Source organism: Muntiacus reevesi, chromosome 14, assembly GCF_963930625.1.
Source record: "Muntiacus reevesi chromosome 14, mMunRee1.1, whole genome shotgun sequence".
NCBI classification, from domain to species: domain Eukaryota; kingdom Metazoa; phylum Chordata; class Mammalia; order Artiodactyla; family Cervidae; genus Muntiacus; species Muntiacus reevesi.
In genome coordinates this window covers 19,265,710-19,280,686 of record NC_089262.1, presented here as the reverse complement: position 1 = coordinate 19,280,686, position 14,977 = coordinate 19,265,710, and the positions used below count along the sequence as shown (strand labels likewise).

Below are 14,977 nucleotides of genomic sequence, written 5' to 3'. Positions count from 1 at the left end.
CCTTCCCTGGGATTCTCAAGTGTGTATGACCTCTTGTATGTGGCTGTCTCAAGTCATATTTCCCCCAAGACGTTGCACACCAGAGTCCAGAGAAAAAGAAAAAGAGCATTCCCTAGAAGGTCCCATCAAATATTTCCTCTGGTTTTATTGGCTTGAAATGGATTATATTTACATTCCTTAACCAATCATTATTAGCCAAAAAGTTTAGAATGGAATCAAATGCCTGCATGGGAGTCAAGTTCCTTCTAACAAACACTGAAGAGTGAAGGAGATAGTGATACATGAATATTATATGCACAGATCCTACAATTAGGGGGATTAACTTTTTTGGAGAGGATAACTGCATTATCCACTAAAATTACACTATTATCCTTACAGAGTTGAAAAGATTTGCAAAAGATCATTTATCTATTTAATTACAGAACTAGTTCTAGGATACATTACTTTTGGCTTCTGGTGTATACACACACACATACACACGTATATACACAAATAAACAGCTTGTATTTTTCTTTATTTCTAAAACTAGATAAAGTGATAAATGGATGGGAAGATAGATATAGATATTAAGTGGGTAGATACATAGGTCTCTCTTACACTTAACATGACATGCATGTGTGCATGTTAAGTCACTTCTGTTGTGTCTGACTCTGAGACGCTATGGACAGTAGCTCCCAGGCTATTCTGTCCATCGGATTCTCCAGGCAAGAATACAGGAGTGGGTTGCCCTTTTTTCCTCCAGTGGATCTCTCTGACCTAGGGACTGAACCCTTGCCTCTTACATCTCTTTCGTTGGCAGCCAGGTTCTTTACCACTAGCACCAGCGGGAAGCTCTTACCATGGCAGAATCACCCAATCAAATAAAAACAAATAATTTCAGGTGTGTTGGATGTCTTTTAAATAAACTCTAATTAACTGGTCCTTAATACCTTGGCTAAGTACATTTGGATCAGAAGTGATTTCTTTATGTATTTGGCTATGCAGCCAAAATACAGATCTTACTAAATTATAGCTGGGAGCCACTGAGTGAATAAATTACAAACTCATATTTTATCATTGTTGCTCAGTCGCTGAGTCATGTCTGATTCTTTGCCATCCCATGGACTGTAGCCCACCAGGCTCCTTTGTTCATGGGATTTTCCAGGCAAGGATACTGGAGTGGATTGCCATTTCCTCCTTGAGGGGATATTCCAGACCCAGGGATCAAACCCGAGTCTCTTTTGTCTCCCGCAGGTAGATTCTTTGACCAGTGTGCTAATTTGGAAATATTTTTATCGTTATCTCTAAGGAATTTCCCAACAATGACTTTTGTGAAAATAATTTCTAAATTACACTAAGTACAAAGGAGATAGCATTGGACATCACTAGAAGTCAGAGTTCATTCAGTATGTGTTCCTGGGAGAACACATTAGAATTTGTGTTAGTGTTCGTCATATAGAATTCTTGGCAAGCAACAGAGAGATAAAGTGCTCATAAAAATGGATTCACTTATCCATCAAAGAACATTTGGATCACAAGGTGTAAATATGTATAGTCTAAAATATTTAGGACATATCTGGAAGGAGAGTTTTATAACCTTAGAGTGCTTTTGGACCACTGGACTGAATAACAAATCACAAGCTGAAGTCACAACATTACATGTGCCAGGGGATACTCTGAGGCCAGGCTGAGCAATGTTGGAACTAGAGGCAGGAAAAAACCAAATCACCTGCTCTGATCCTCGAAGTACAGTTTAGGGAGCATAACTTCTACTCTGGAGGATTTTTATGGCATATATCTTTTCTGATCCTTAAAAATTCTGATTACTTCAAGCAGGTTTAATAAGTATGCAAATTCTTCATTCATGTGTCTCTAATAAAGTGACCAAATATTGTCATACTCTATTTTTTGCATTTTAATACATCTTAAACACACATCTCTAAGTCACATTTTTCTAATATATGGGACATAAAATCTAGATTAGTATTCAATATTCAAATAATATTCAAATATTAAAGTATGGATTTGGAGACAGGAAACATATCAGTTATACATCTGGGTGTTGTAACCCTCTATGTGATTCAGGAGAACAAAAAGTGTGTATTTATTTTATTTATGTATGTGTTTATTTTATTTTAAATTGCACATACTATATGAAAAACTCTTTTCCCTGCAAATATTAGCTCGTTTAATACTTCTATGTTAAAAATGAGTACTCTTTTTTCACTTTTTTGCATATGCAGAAACTAAAACAGAGGTTAAGTGATTTGCTTGAGGTCACACGGTTTGCTAGTGGTACATCTAGGATTCAAACTTAGGCATTAAGGTTCCAGAGGCAAAAGTGCTAAGTTCAATGGCAAGCCGTGCCTTCTCTCCTAATTAAATAAATCTCCTCAGGAATATGTGTGTAATGGTACTTCTCAGTGATGGTTAGTCATCAAACTCATCTACAGAGATTTTTAATCATGTCTGATACCTGGCCCACCCAGGAACAAATAAATCAGACTTTCTGATGAGGGCCCAGGAAGTGATGTTCTTAATTACCCTTGCAAATGTCTCATATGCAGCCCTGGTTGAAGATAAACGGGGCAGAGGAGCCATATACAACTTTAAGGGGCAAATATAGGAAGAGAAGCTTATGGACAGAGGAGCCTGGTGGGCTGCAGTCTGTGGGGTCACAGGGTCAGACACAACTGAGCAAAAGGTCAGTACAGCAGCGTAGGAAGAGAATCCACCCAAGGAATCCAAGAGCCAAGTGTTCATAAGCAGCTCAGAGAAACATAATGTAAAATTGATAAAGACCCAGTTCCTTTAAAGACTAGGCTCAACTGCTATGCATTTATGTTTAATTTTACTGTATAATTAAAGTCTGCTTTAGCAGAACTCAAGTTTCAATGTCATAGCATCCTAGTTCCTTAAAAAAATGTCCCATGTGTGCACATGGCCTCATTTGCTCCCTCTATCTGACTCGGTTCTGAAACTCTCTCTGCTGTTTAATGTCTTATTTATATGATAAAATGTACATTTATTTTCCAGTCCTATTTGAAAAGAAAGTGTATTATATTTATCATTCTGTACCTTTTAAACTCTAACTGTATTATTTCTTGATTATAATGTAGTGTATACAAAACACAAAGATAAAATGATACACTGCATTGCACGGTTATTTCCTTTCCTGTTTATGCATCGGTGAGAGGGTTAATGTTATTCAGTGAATAAACGTATATTGACTTTCCTCAGGGCTGTGTACCAGCTTGTGGTTAAACCTTACTTATGTGATCTTTTTCAATGCGATGTCACTCATTTTGGGTTCTGCTTTCTTAAATGAGAACAGTGATGTGCATTAGAAATTCAAGACAAGTTAAACTCCCAATTTAGTGCTAAAAGAGACTCTAAAGGTCGTAACTAGCTGCCAGGTTGGCCATTTAGAGTGTTATGTGTTGTGTTTTTGTCTTCTTTGTGTACATGTGAATATGTTTATTCACCGATAAGCAATTATTTAGGGTGTGATTCATGACCAACATTAGATGTACAAAAAATGAATATGGAGGGGCTGCTGATCTTTGCTTGGGAGCAGAAAAGCACAGACTCTCAGAAGTGACAGTAGAATTAGGACATCAAAAGTGTGTGGGATAGCTCCAGATGGTGGAAACCAATATTCTCCAGGCAGCAAGGTCACTTGAGCAAGAACACAGGGGAAAATGTCTCGAATAAATAGCAAATAAGTATATATAATCACTGCAAGTGTCCCTAGTTGAAAGTTAATCTGGGAGGGAGATTGAAACCCATTCATGTCATGCTATTCATAGCGTGCCAATGAATTTAGATAATTGTCTTTCACTGGGAATAGAAATCCATTAAAAGTTTTTCTTTTTCTTTTTTTTCAATCACAACTTTTTCTTTTTAATGAGTGAGAGTAAGTTGATCAATCTTGTATTATGGGAAAATGATTCTCCTGTGTAATAGGAATTGGAAGGGGAAGCAATTAGAATGTTTTGGAGCCTTGTGACTTGAGATTGAAGATTCAAACCATTTGAGATAGTGGCAGGGTGATTAAAAGCAAAGAACTGATTCAATGTTTAGAATGACTTTATACATCTGGGAAATTAAACAAGAGGTCATAAATTCAATATAATCCACTTATATTTTCAATGTATTTCTAGAAAATTTGTTTATTTACTATCCAAAATGCAAAAAAAAAGCACACCACATAGAGTATAAATCTGTCTTCCCAGGTGTCTCAGTGGGTTAACGACCTGCCTGCAAAGCAAGAGACATAGGAGATGAGGATGTAATCCATGGATGAGGAAGATCCCCTGGAGTAGGAATTGGCAACACACTCCAGGATTCTTGCCTGTAAATTTGCTATGAACAGAGGAGCCTGGAGAGGTATATTCCATAGGTTCGCAAAGAGTTAAAGAGGACTGAGGACTGAACACATAAGCATAGACCTGTCACGCTGGAAGTTGTATTTGACAGAATAAATAATTATGCAACACATTATTTTTTATGAGAGTAGTATCTGGTGCATGGTATGGATCACTGAGCATTTCTTGACTGAAAGAAGAAATGAATGAATCAACAGATCCATTTCTACTCAGGCTGAAACCGTGAGATAGTAGGGTTCAGTTCTACTTCTACCTCTCTACCATTTTGTATGAAAATGACTTTTAGTATCAACTAGAATGGTTTGATATCACAGGGTTTCAATTAATTAATTGTGAAATGTAGACATTGTGTCAGATAATTTCTAAAGTGTATCCCTCTTGATAATACTATCTTTAAGAAAATTAAATACAGTGTGACTATCACATTTTACATGAGCAAAGAGAAGTAAAGCTTAAGAAGTATAGCTGTGTTTTGAAAGAATGTTGATTTGCCTACATTAGGCTCCAGAACCCATAACATGATCACTGAATAGAACTTAGGGAAAAGAGATAACTCTCTGAGCTTCAACATTTAGGGTGGTTACATTTGAGTGATAGGAGAATAAACTCTAAGATGCTGGCTACACACAAGAAGATGACTCCAGTTTTTGTGGATGCCACTGATTATATTGTTTCCTTGTTTCACACTAACAGGCCCCCAACCACCTCCTAGCTCTTGAGTATTTAGTGTTTGTTAGTGTCAGAAAGTGAGATGCTATTCAAGCACTGATCAAGGTATTATTTGGAGATGTATGTACTCCAGACAATTAGTTGTGTCTCCTTAATGAAGGGAGTATCAAGTCTTCCTTTGCATTAGTTTGGTGAAAGTCATGGGGCAGTCAGCAAAAGAAGCTGATACAATGTTGCTTAATTGTCTTGTAAACTCATATAGAGGTAGTTCTAAGAATTCTTGAATAACGTGCATCAGAAACTGCCTTTTCACTAAACCAGACTTAAGCTCTATTGAAATTGAGAGGATAATCATTTTTTGATACTCTGAATGATAGTATCAATGAAACGACTGTCATTATTATTGCTATTTGCTGATCCTTTTGAGGTGGGCAAAATGGGATTGAATTTGGTGCTTCTATAATTTATGGGAATACTTCTTAACGCCTTTAATATTTGAGATTAAAATTGTTAGCATGAAGAATTTAGCATATATTTGGAATATACTTTTCTACATACATAGTGAAGGTTTATGTTAATATTAACAACAGAAATGTAAAAGGGAAGATACTATCTTATTTGTTCTTGAAATCTGCATTGAGTATATGGTGATTGTTAGGTAAAAGTTTATTAAATTTGTTTATATATATTTTCTAGAATATTTAATAATTTTTTTCTTCAAGGTAAAACAATGCATGTATTTATACCTAGAATTGCAACATTTATATCTAGAACTGGTCATTATTTAATATGTATATACTTTACCTCTATAGCACATATAGTCATTAAATGATAATGGAGATCCAGGTGACTGATTTTTCTGGGGAAAAGAATCATTATTCAGAAGAGGGAAGGGAATTTACTCTTGCAACTGTTCATTCCTATAGCATTATGAAAGACATAGCTTTGATAAGCCTTTAATACAAGACCCCAATGCCTACCTATCAATACTTAGTTGTCAAATAATTATTAATAATGAGGCAGATATTGTTGTTGGTGATAAAGATGATGGATGATGAAGAAGAGTAGTTCTCATTCTTTAAAACTTAGAAATATTTGCCTACTTTCCTTCTAGTAGTTTCCTTTCCTGGGAAAGGCTGTTGTAATAACACATATGCTTCATCTGTTGATATAGCTATAATTCACCAAAATATCTTAAGATAAAACATTTGGCATTGCTACAGTCCACGAGGTTCAAAGAGTCTGACAAGACTGAGTGACTAACCACATGCACACATGTTGACTGAGTGTTATTTCTTACTTTTTTTTTTTCTTTAAGCATTCCAACACTTCATGTCAGCAAAAAAAGAGAGATGAAGAGATGGTTCATTATCTTAGCTTTTAGAGCAAACACTTAAGACTGAGTTTGTTCCTGCTTTGCACTGTCTTAAAGGAAAAACCTGAATGTGTAAATGAAGCAATCTTGCATTCTCCAAACAGACAGTTATACTGAGTGTCTCCAAGAGAGGAAAAGTGCTCTGTCCACTGTATCACTCTGGATGTATATATCACTCCCTTTATGCTCAATAGATATTTCCTTCCTCCTCAGCAACATATTATTTTATTAACACAACGTTTGATAATTTTGATTTTACTTTATTTTCAATTCTAAATAGTAACATTGAACTGAATAGACATTAAGTAGAGATGCTCATTTAGTTCTCAGAGGGTTTAATCGTGACTATGAACATATGAGACAAAATGACTAAAACTCCCATAAACTTCTGTTCAATTCAGTTCAGTTCAGTTGTGTCTGACACTTTGTGATCCCATTGACTGCCACACATCAGGCTTCCCTGTATATCACCAACTCCCGGATTTTCTCAAACTCATGTCCATTGAGTCGGTGATGCTATCCAACCATCTCATCCACTGTCGTCCCCTTCTCCCCGCTACCTTCAAACTTTCCCAGCATCAGGGTCTTTTCAAATGAGTCAATTTTATATCAAGTGACCAGAGTATTGGAGTTTCAGCTTCAGCATCAGTCTTTCGAATGAATATTCAGGAGTGATTCCCATTAGAATGTACTGGTTGAATCTCCTTGCAGTGCAAGGGACTCTCAACAGTCTTCTCCAACACCACTGTTCAAAAGTATCAATTCTTTGGTGCTCAGCTTTCTTTATAGTCCAACTCTCACATTCATACATGACTACTGGAAAAATCATAGCTTTGACTAGACGGACTTTTGTTGGCAAAGTAACGTCTCTGCTTTTTAATATGCAGTCTAGGTTGGTAATCATTTTTTAGGATTTGAAATAGCTCAACTGGAATTCCATCAGCTCCACTAGCTTTGGTCATAGTGATGCTTCCTAAGGCACACTTGGCTTCACATTCCAGGGTGTCTGGCTCTAGGTGAGTGATCACACCTTCATGATTATCTGGGTCATGAATATCTTTCTGGTATAGTTCTTCTATGTATTCTTGCCACCTCTTCTTAATATCTCCTGCTTCTGTTAGGTCCATACCATTTCTGGCATGTATCGAGCCAATCTTTGCATGAAATGTTCCCTTGGTATCTCTAATTTTCTTGACGTGATCTCTAGTCTCTCCCGTTCTATTGTTTTCCTCTATTTCTTTGCACTGATCACTGAGGAAGGCTTTCTTAATGCTCCTTTCTATTGTTTGGAACTCTGCATTCAAATGGGAATATCTTTCCTTTGTTCCTTTGCTTTTCACTTCTCTTTTGTTCACAATTTGTAAGGCCTCCTCAGACAGTCATTTTGCTTTTTTGCATTTCTTTTTCTTGAGGATCGTCTTGATCCCTGTCTCCTGTACAATGTCATGAACCGCCATCCATACTTCATCAGGCACTCTGTCTATCAGATCTAGTCCCTTATATCTATTTCTCATTTCCACTATATAATCATAAGGGATTTGATTTAGGTCATACCTGAATGGTCTAGTGGTTTTCCCTACTTTCTTCAATTTAAGTCTGAATTTGGCAATAAGGAACTCATGATCTGAGCCACAGTCAGCTCCCAGTCTTGTTTTTCTGATTGTATAGAACTTCTCCATCTTTGACTGCAAAGAATATCATCAATCTAATTTCGGTTTTGACCATCTGGTGATGTCCAAATGTAGAGTCTTCTCTTGTGTTGTTGGAAGAGAGTGTTTTCTATGACCAGTGCATTCGCTTGGCAAAACTCTATTACCCTTTGACCTGCTTCATTCTGTACTCCAAAGCCAAATTTGCCTGTTACTCCAGGTGTTTCTTGACTTCCTACTTTTGCATTCCAGTCCCCTATAATGAAAAGGATATCTTTTTGGGGTATTACTTCTAGAAGGTCTTGTATGTCTTCACAGAACTGGGGCATAGACTTGAGTTACTGTGGTATTGAATGGTTTGCCTTGGAAATGAAGAGAGATCTTTCTGTCATTTTTGAGATTGCATCCAAGTACTGCATTTTGGACTTTTTTGTTGACTATGATGGCTACTCCATTTCTTCTAAGTAGTAGGCACAGTAGTAGACAAAATGGTCATCTGAGTTATCTTCACCCATTCCAGACCATTTTAGTTCACTGATTCCTAAAACATCGACGTTCATTTTGCCATCTCCTATTTGACCACTTCCAAACTGCCTTGATTCATGGACCTAGCATTCCAGGTTCCTATGCGACATTGCTCTTTACAGCATAGGACCTTGCTTCTATTACCAATCCCATCCACAGTTGGGTGGTGTTTTTGCTTTAGCTTCATACCTTCATTCTTTTGGAGTTATTTCTCCTCTGATCTCCAGTAGCATAAAGGGCACCTTTTGAACTGGGGAGCTCACCTTTCAGGGTCCTATCTTTTTGCCTATTCATACACATGAGCTATTTCAAATCCTAAAAGATAATGCTGTGAAAGTGCTGCACACAATATGTCAACAAATCTGGAAAACTCAGCAGTTTTGGAAAAGGACAGGACTGGAAAAGGTCAGTTTTCATTCCAATCGCTAAGAAAGGCAATGCCAAAGACTGCTCAAACTACTGCACAATTGCACTCATATCACATGCTAGTAAAGTAATACCCAAAATTTTCCAAGGCTTCAACAATACATAACTGTGAAATTCTAGGTGTTCAAGCTGGTTTTAGAAAAGGCAGAAGAACCAGAGATCAAATTGCCTACATCCATTGGATCAACAAAAAAGCAAGAGAGTGCCAGAAAAACATCCATTTCTGCTTTATTGACTATGCCAAAGCCTTTGACTGTGTGGATCACAATAAATTCTGGAAAATTCTGAAAGAGATGGGAATACCAGATCACCTGATCTGCTTCTTGAGAAATCTGTATGCAGGTCAGGAAGCAGCAGTTAGAACTGGACATGAACAACAGACTAGTTCCATATACGAAAAGGAGTATGTCAAGGCTGTATATTGTCACCCTGCTTATTTAACTTATATGCAGAGTACATCATGAGAAATGCTGGGCTGGAAGAAGCACAAGCTGGACTCAAGATTGCTGGGAGAAATATCAATAACCTCAGATATGCAGACCAGACCACCCTTATGGCAGAAAGTGAAGAAGAACTAAAGAGCCTCTTGATGAAAGTCAAAGAGGAGAGTGAAAAGCTTGTCTTAAGGTTCAACATTCAGAAAACTAAGATCATGGCATCTGGTCCCATCATTTCATGGCAAATAGATGGGGAAACAGTGGAAACAGTGATGGACTTTATTTTTTGGGGTTCCAAAGTCACTGCAGATGGTGACTACAGCCATGAAATTAAAGGATGCTTACTTCTTGGGAGAAAACTTATGACCAACCTCGATAGTATATTAAAAAGCAGAGACATTGCTTTGCCAACAAAGGTCTGTCTAGTCAAAGCTATGGTTTTTCCAGTAGTCATGTATGGATGTGAGAGTTGGACTACAAAGAAAGCTGAGAGCCAAAGAATTGATGCTTTTGAACTGTGGTGTTGGAGAAGACTGTTGAGAGTCCCTTGAACTGCAGGGAGAACCAACCAGTCCTTCTTAAAGGAAATCACTCCTGAATATCCATTGGAAGAAGTGATGCTGAAGCTGAAACTCCAATACTTTGGCCACCTGAAGCGAAGAGCTGACTCATTCGAAAAGACCCTCATGCTGGGGAAGACTGAAGGAGGGAGGAGAAGGGGAGGACAGAAGATGAGACGGTTGGACGGCATCACCAACTCAATGGACATGAACCTGTATAAACCCCAGGAATTAGTAATGGATAGGGAGGCCTGGCCTGCTGCAATGCATGGGATTGCAAAGAGTCAGACATGACCGGGCAACTGAGCTGAACTGAGCTATGTTGGTCATAATTTTTCTTCCAGGAGCAAGCGTTTTCTAATTTCATGGCTGCAGTCACCATCTGCAGTGATTTTGGAGCCTCAAAGTTCTCTTAGTACATAAAAAGTATGAAAAGTGTCACGAGATGAGGAAAGCTACAGACAATGTGGATTGTCTTTCAGTTCAGTTCAGTCACTCAGTCATGTCCGACTCTTTGCGACCACATAGAGTGCAACACGCCAGGCCTCCCTGTCCATCACTAACTCCCGGAGTTTACTCAAACTCATGTCCATTGAGTCGGTGATGCTATTCAATCACCTCATCCTCTGTCCTCCCCTTCTCCCACCTTCAATCTTTCCCAGCACCAGGGTCTTTTCAAATGAGTCAGTTCTTTGCATCAAGTGACCAGAGTATGGGAGCTTCAGCTTCGGCATCAATCCTTCCAATGAATATTCAGGACTGATCTCCTTTAGTATGGATTATTTGGCTCTCCATGCAGTCCAAGGGACTCTCAAGAATCTTCTACAACACCACAGCTCAAAAGCATCAATTCTTTGGCACTCAGCTTTCTTTATAGTGCTACTGTCACATTGATACATGACCACTGTAAAAACCACAGCCTTGACTAGTTGGACCTTTGTTGACAAAGTAATGTCTCTGCTTTTTAATTGATGCCTAGCTTGTTCATAACTTTTCTTCCAAGGAGCAAGCCTCTTTTAATTTCATGGTTGCAGTCACCATCTGCGGTGATTTCGGAACCCAAGAAAATAAATCCTGTGACTGTTTCCCCTGTTTTCCTATCTATTTGCCATGAAGTGATGGGACCAGATTTCATGATCTTACTTTTCTGAATGTTGAGTTTTAAGCCCTTTTTCACTCTCCTCTTTCACTTTGTCAAGAGGATTTTTAGTCCCTCTTCACTTTCTGCCAAAAGGATCATGTCATCTAGGCATATGAGGTTATAAATATTTCTCCTGGTAATCTTGATTCCAGCTTGTCCTTCATCCAGCCAAGTGTTTCTCATGATGCATTTTGCATATAAGTTAAATAAGCAGGGTGACAGTATCCAACCTTGAAGTACTCCTTTCCTTATTTGGAACCAGTGTGTTGTTCCATGTTCAATTCTAGCTGTTGCTTCCTGACCTGCATACAGGTCTCTCAAGAGGCAGGTCAGGGGGTCTGGCATTCCCATCTCTTTCAGAATTTTCCATGGTTTATTGTGATCCATACAGTCAAAGGCTTTGGCATAGCCAATAAAGCAGAAATAGATGTTTTTCTGGAACTCTTGCTTTTTCAATGATCCAGTGGATGTTGGCAATTTGATCTCTGGTTCCTCTGACTTTTCTAAATCCCACTTGAACATCTGGAAGTTCACAGTTCACATATTGTTGGAGCATGGCTTGGAGATTTTTGAGCATTACTTAGCTAGCGTGTGAGATGAGTGCAATTGTGCAGCAGATTGAGCACTCTTTGGCATTGCCTTTTTGGGCAACTGGATTGCAATCCTTCTTTGGCATTGGATTGTCTTTAAAGTTTCCCAACACCAGCTATCACTTAGAATGATTAAACCTTGAGGCATAAAGTTGCTTCTAGAGATACTCTTGCAATTATTTTTGGTTCCTCGCTTTCTCAAATATTCTGTCCTAATTAAAAGTTTCCTAAATAATTGTGTAAATGTTGATATTTAAATTGCAATTGCAAGTTACTTATACCCTCTAAAGCTCAGGAAGCCTTGAAACCTTTTATCTCTTCTTCTGATATCATAATCATGCAATTAAACATCTACAGTAAGCAGATGAGATAATGTAAGCAGAGTCATGTTTTTTTCAGTGTACAAATCAATAAAGCTACTGCAACGACTTTGAGGTCTATGATGGCGCTACTGGAAATGATACATATTTAAAAGAGGTATCATGTGCACTAACAGCTAATATTGTTGCTCAACATTTTGGCTATAATATTTGAGTTACTCTCAGTGTCTTCCTATACTCACAGATTAAAAGAATGCCAAAGTCCAAAGGAAAAAGGAGTCCAGAGGATAAAAGACATATCCTTGAGCTCTATACAACAAAGTTGCTAGAGTCATATTGTCTTATTTTCCAGGTGCCTATGTTCTCCAAGTCAAGGCCACGGATGCTGATGACCCAACCTATGGAAACAGTGCCAGAGTCGTTTACAGCATTCTTCAGGGACAACCTTATTTCTCTATTGATCCCAAGACAGGTAAATTCTTTATTAGAGACAACATTATCACCTCCCTTCAAATATTTAAACTTTAATTAAATCCTGGCATGGGAACTTGCCTCTGGTAACACCTCAATAAAGATTCAGTGTGCTGACTATCAAGCCAAGAAGATCAGATCTTACCTTGCTGCTACAGAGCTAGTGCCTTCAGATTGAAACTGGTATAAAAATAAATCTTTTTATGCATATATGTCAAGTCCAAATTTGTTAGGAATTCTCTGTATAATTTACTTTAAATTTTCAAAAGGCTAGGAATTTTTTTTGTTTGTTTGCTTCTTCTAGCTAAAATAGCTTTTTATTTCAGTTTTTTCTTGGTTGAGTTCAATTATACTCAATTTGGGGGCCAAATCAACTCAAGAATGGAATTTCTATTGTCCTGTTTATTAAGGGTTATGGATGGTGACTTTGGATAAACATAGATAGGGGAAAGGAGAGGGCTGACAAACTTGAAACCCCAAGATCACTATTTTTTCTGCTCTATGTTTTTGAATTCAGTCTCATTTTTAAGTCAAACTTTTGAAATTCCAGTTTTCAAAGCCCAATATATAAGAATCTATGGAAAGTATAGGAAGGGCAGGAAAACATGCAGGAAGATTTTGCATTCTCTTTAAAACTAAACAAGGTTAGCCCTGTTCCTAGAGAATTTGTTTTCGAATAACAATGATTTTCAGGAACTCCAGTCAAGCTGACCAGTGATCAAAGGAGATGCTCTATGTCACAGTTAATGCAGAAACCCTATAAAGACGGTTGTTTTGTTAATTCATATATACTCATAACATATTGCATGGTGAATTCCATACTATTTAACACATTAGTTTAAAGTAATGGAATCCATTGTTAATATAATGAACTGATAAATTACTTTTAAAATCTGTAAATAGATCTTTAAAGAGCTACATTGATTTAAAGGTATTCACTTCTGACACTATACATGTAAATGAGTTAAACTTCTCAAAATTTATACTTCCTCGATGTATGTAGAATCTGGAATACCAGTTAGACATAGGTTAATTAATAATTAACCATAGATAGATGCTGCCTGGAAATATAAGGTCAATTAAGTGAAAATAAAGAACCTACAAATTTTCTGTCAACTTAACCTGCCATTCTGTCCTCACTTCTCATTTTCTTCAAGCCAATAGGGAGACAGAAGCCATCTAAACATTATGAGAATAAACTTGGGAGTTGCTCCCTTTGGTAAACCTGAAAAAAAAAAAAAGGTAAATAGTTGTAAAGACAGTATTAGCCCATGAAGAAGGGAACATCAGTGCTTAAGGAAATACAGAAAGGTTTGGTACAAAGAAACTCTTTTGGTTTGGAAGATCAGAAATCAAAAGCCAGAGTGGCAAATATTAAGAATGAGTGTGTCTATGGCTGATTCATATCAATGTATGACAAAACCCACTGAAAAATAAAAAAAATAATAAAAAAAATTAAAAAATTAAAAAAAAAAGAATGAGTGTGTAATGGGAAGATTATACCTAATTTAAGTTATTTTTAAGAAGGAGACAGACAAGATGAGAAGTAAATATTTTCAGTATAGGTACTGAGGAAACTTTGGGGTGGTTATTGTTGTTTACCTTTGGAAAGTTTGTATATTTGTAGGAAAAAAATGGAAAATCGGTGATAAAAAGTTTGAGAAAGTTGTTTATGATGGTACAATGTTCCAAAGGAATTAAGAAGGTTTGTACAAAATGTCAGATGTATAGACAAATAATGAGATTATCAAAGATATTATCCATCCTTTTTTGAGATCAAAGCATTATGGGTTATTTTTTTCTGATACAATTATGTTTGGAGAATCTAACAGAAATAGAGGTAAGAACAGCATATGTCTCTTAGATCACTTCAACCTCTGAGAAGCACTTCTCACAGACAGAGAGCATGAGAGAACAGGAAAGGAAGGTGTATAGACATTGGTGAGGAGAAAAGTTTTTAATATTAGGCTAAACTTACTGAGTTGTATTGATTATAAAGTAAATGAGTTTATATACTCAGAATAAATGTGGCAGAAGAAAGATTAAAGATTTAATATTGGCAAAATAACTATAGATGGAGATAATATCCAACTAAAAAAACACAAAATATGAAGATGAATTGAAGCATAAATCATGGGTGCAGAGTATAATTGCTCTGGTCAAATTAATAATGAACAGACAATTATATGAACAAATACTTGCCTTCTCTTGATTGTTCAATATCAAATTTAGATAAATTCTAATGTCTTCTGAAAGCATCATTTTATAGAAGAGTGTATATATATTCATCATAAGGCTTTTCTAATTGTGTATTTATATTTCTACATGAGTTCTTTTATTTAGAACTGAAGGTGAAACAATTCTGGTGTGAACTATGGAATAGATTTTTTGAAGCATTGATTTTCACTGGAGACAGAAGTCTTGGTACTAACAATGCCCCAGACCAC

At 37.0% G+C, this 14,977-nt stretch overlaps 1 protein-coding gene across 2 annotated transcripts in view; it reads left to right on the top strand.

The window, feature by feature from the left end:
* Positions 1-14,977, top strand: part of CDH12 (cadherin 12) — a 307,444-nt gene that overhangs the window by 197,091 nt on the left and 95,376 nt on the right. Inside the window, exon 3 of one of the 2 annotated variants that reach the window (XM_065905320.1) lies at positions 12,412-12,531. The exons of the other annotated variant lie outside the window; for it this stretch is intronic. Coding sequence (XP_065761392.1) covers positions 12,412-12,531 — 120 coding nt within the window. The remainder of the gene's footprint in view (positions 1-12,411; positions 12,532-14,977) is intronic. 2 annotated transcript variants of the gene reach the window in all.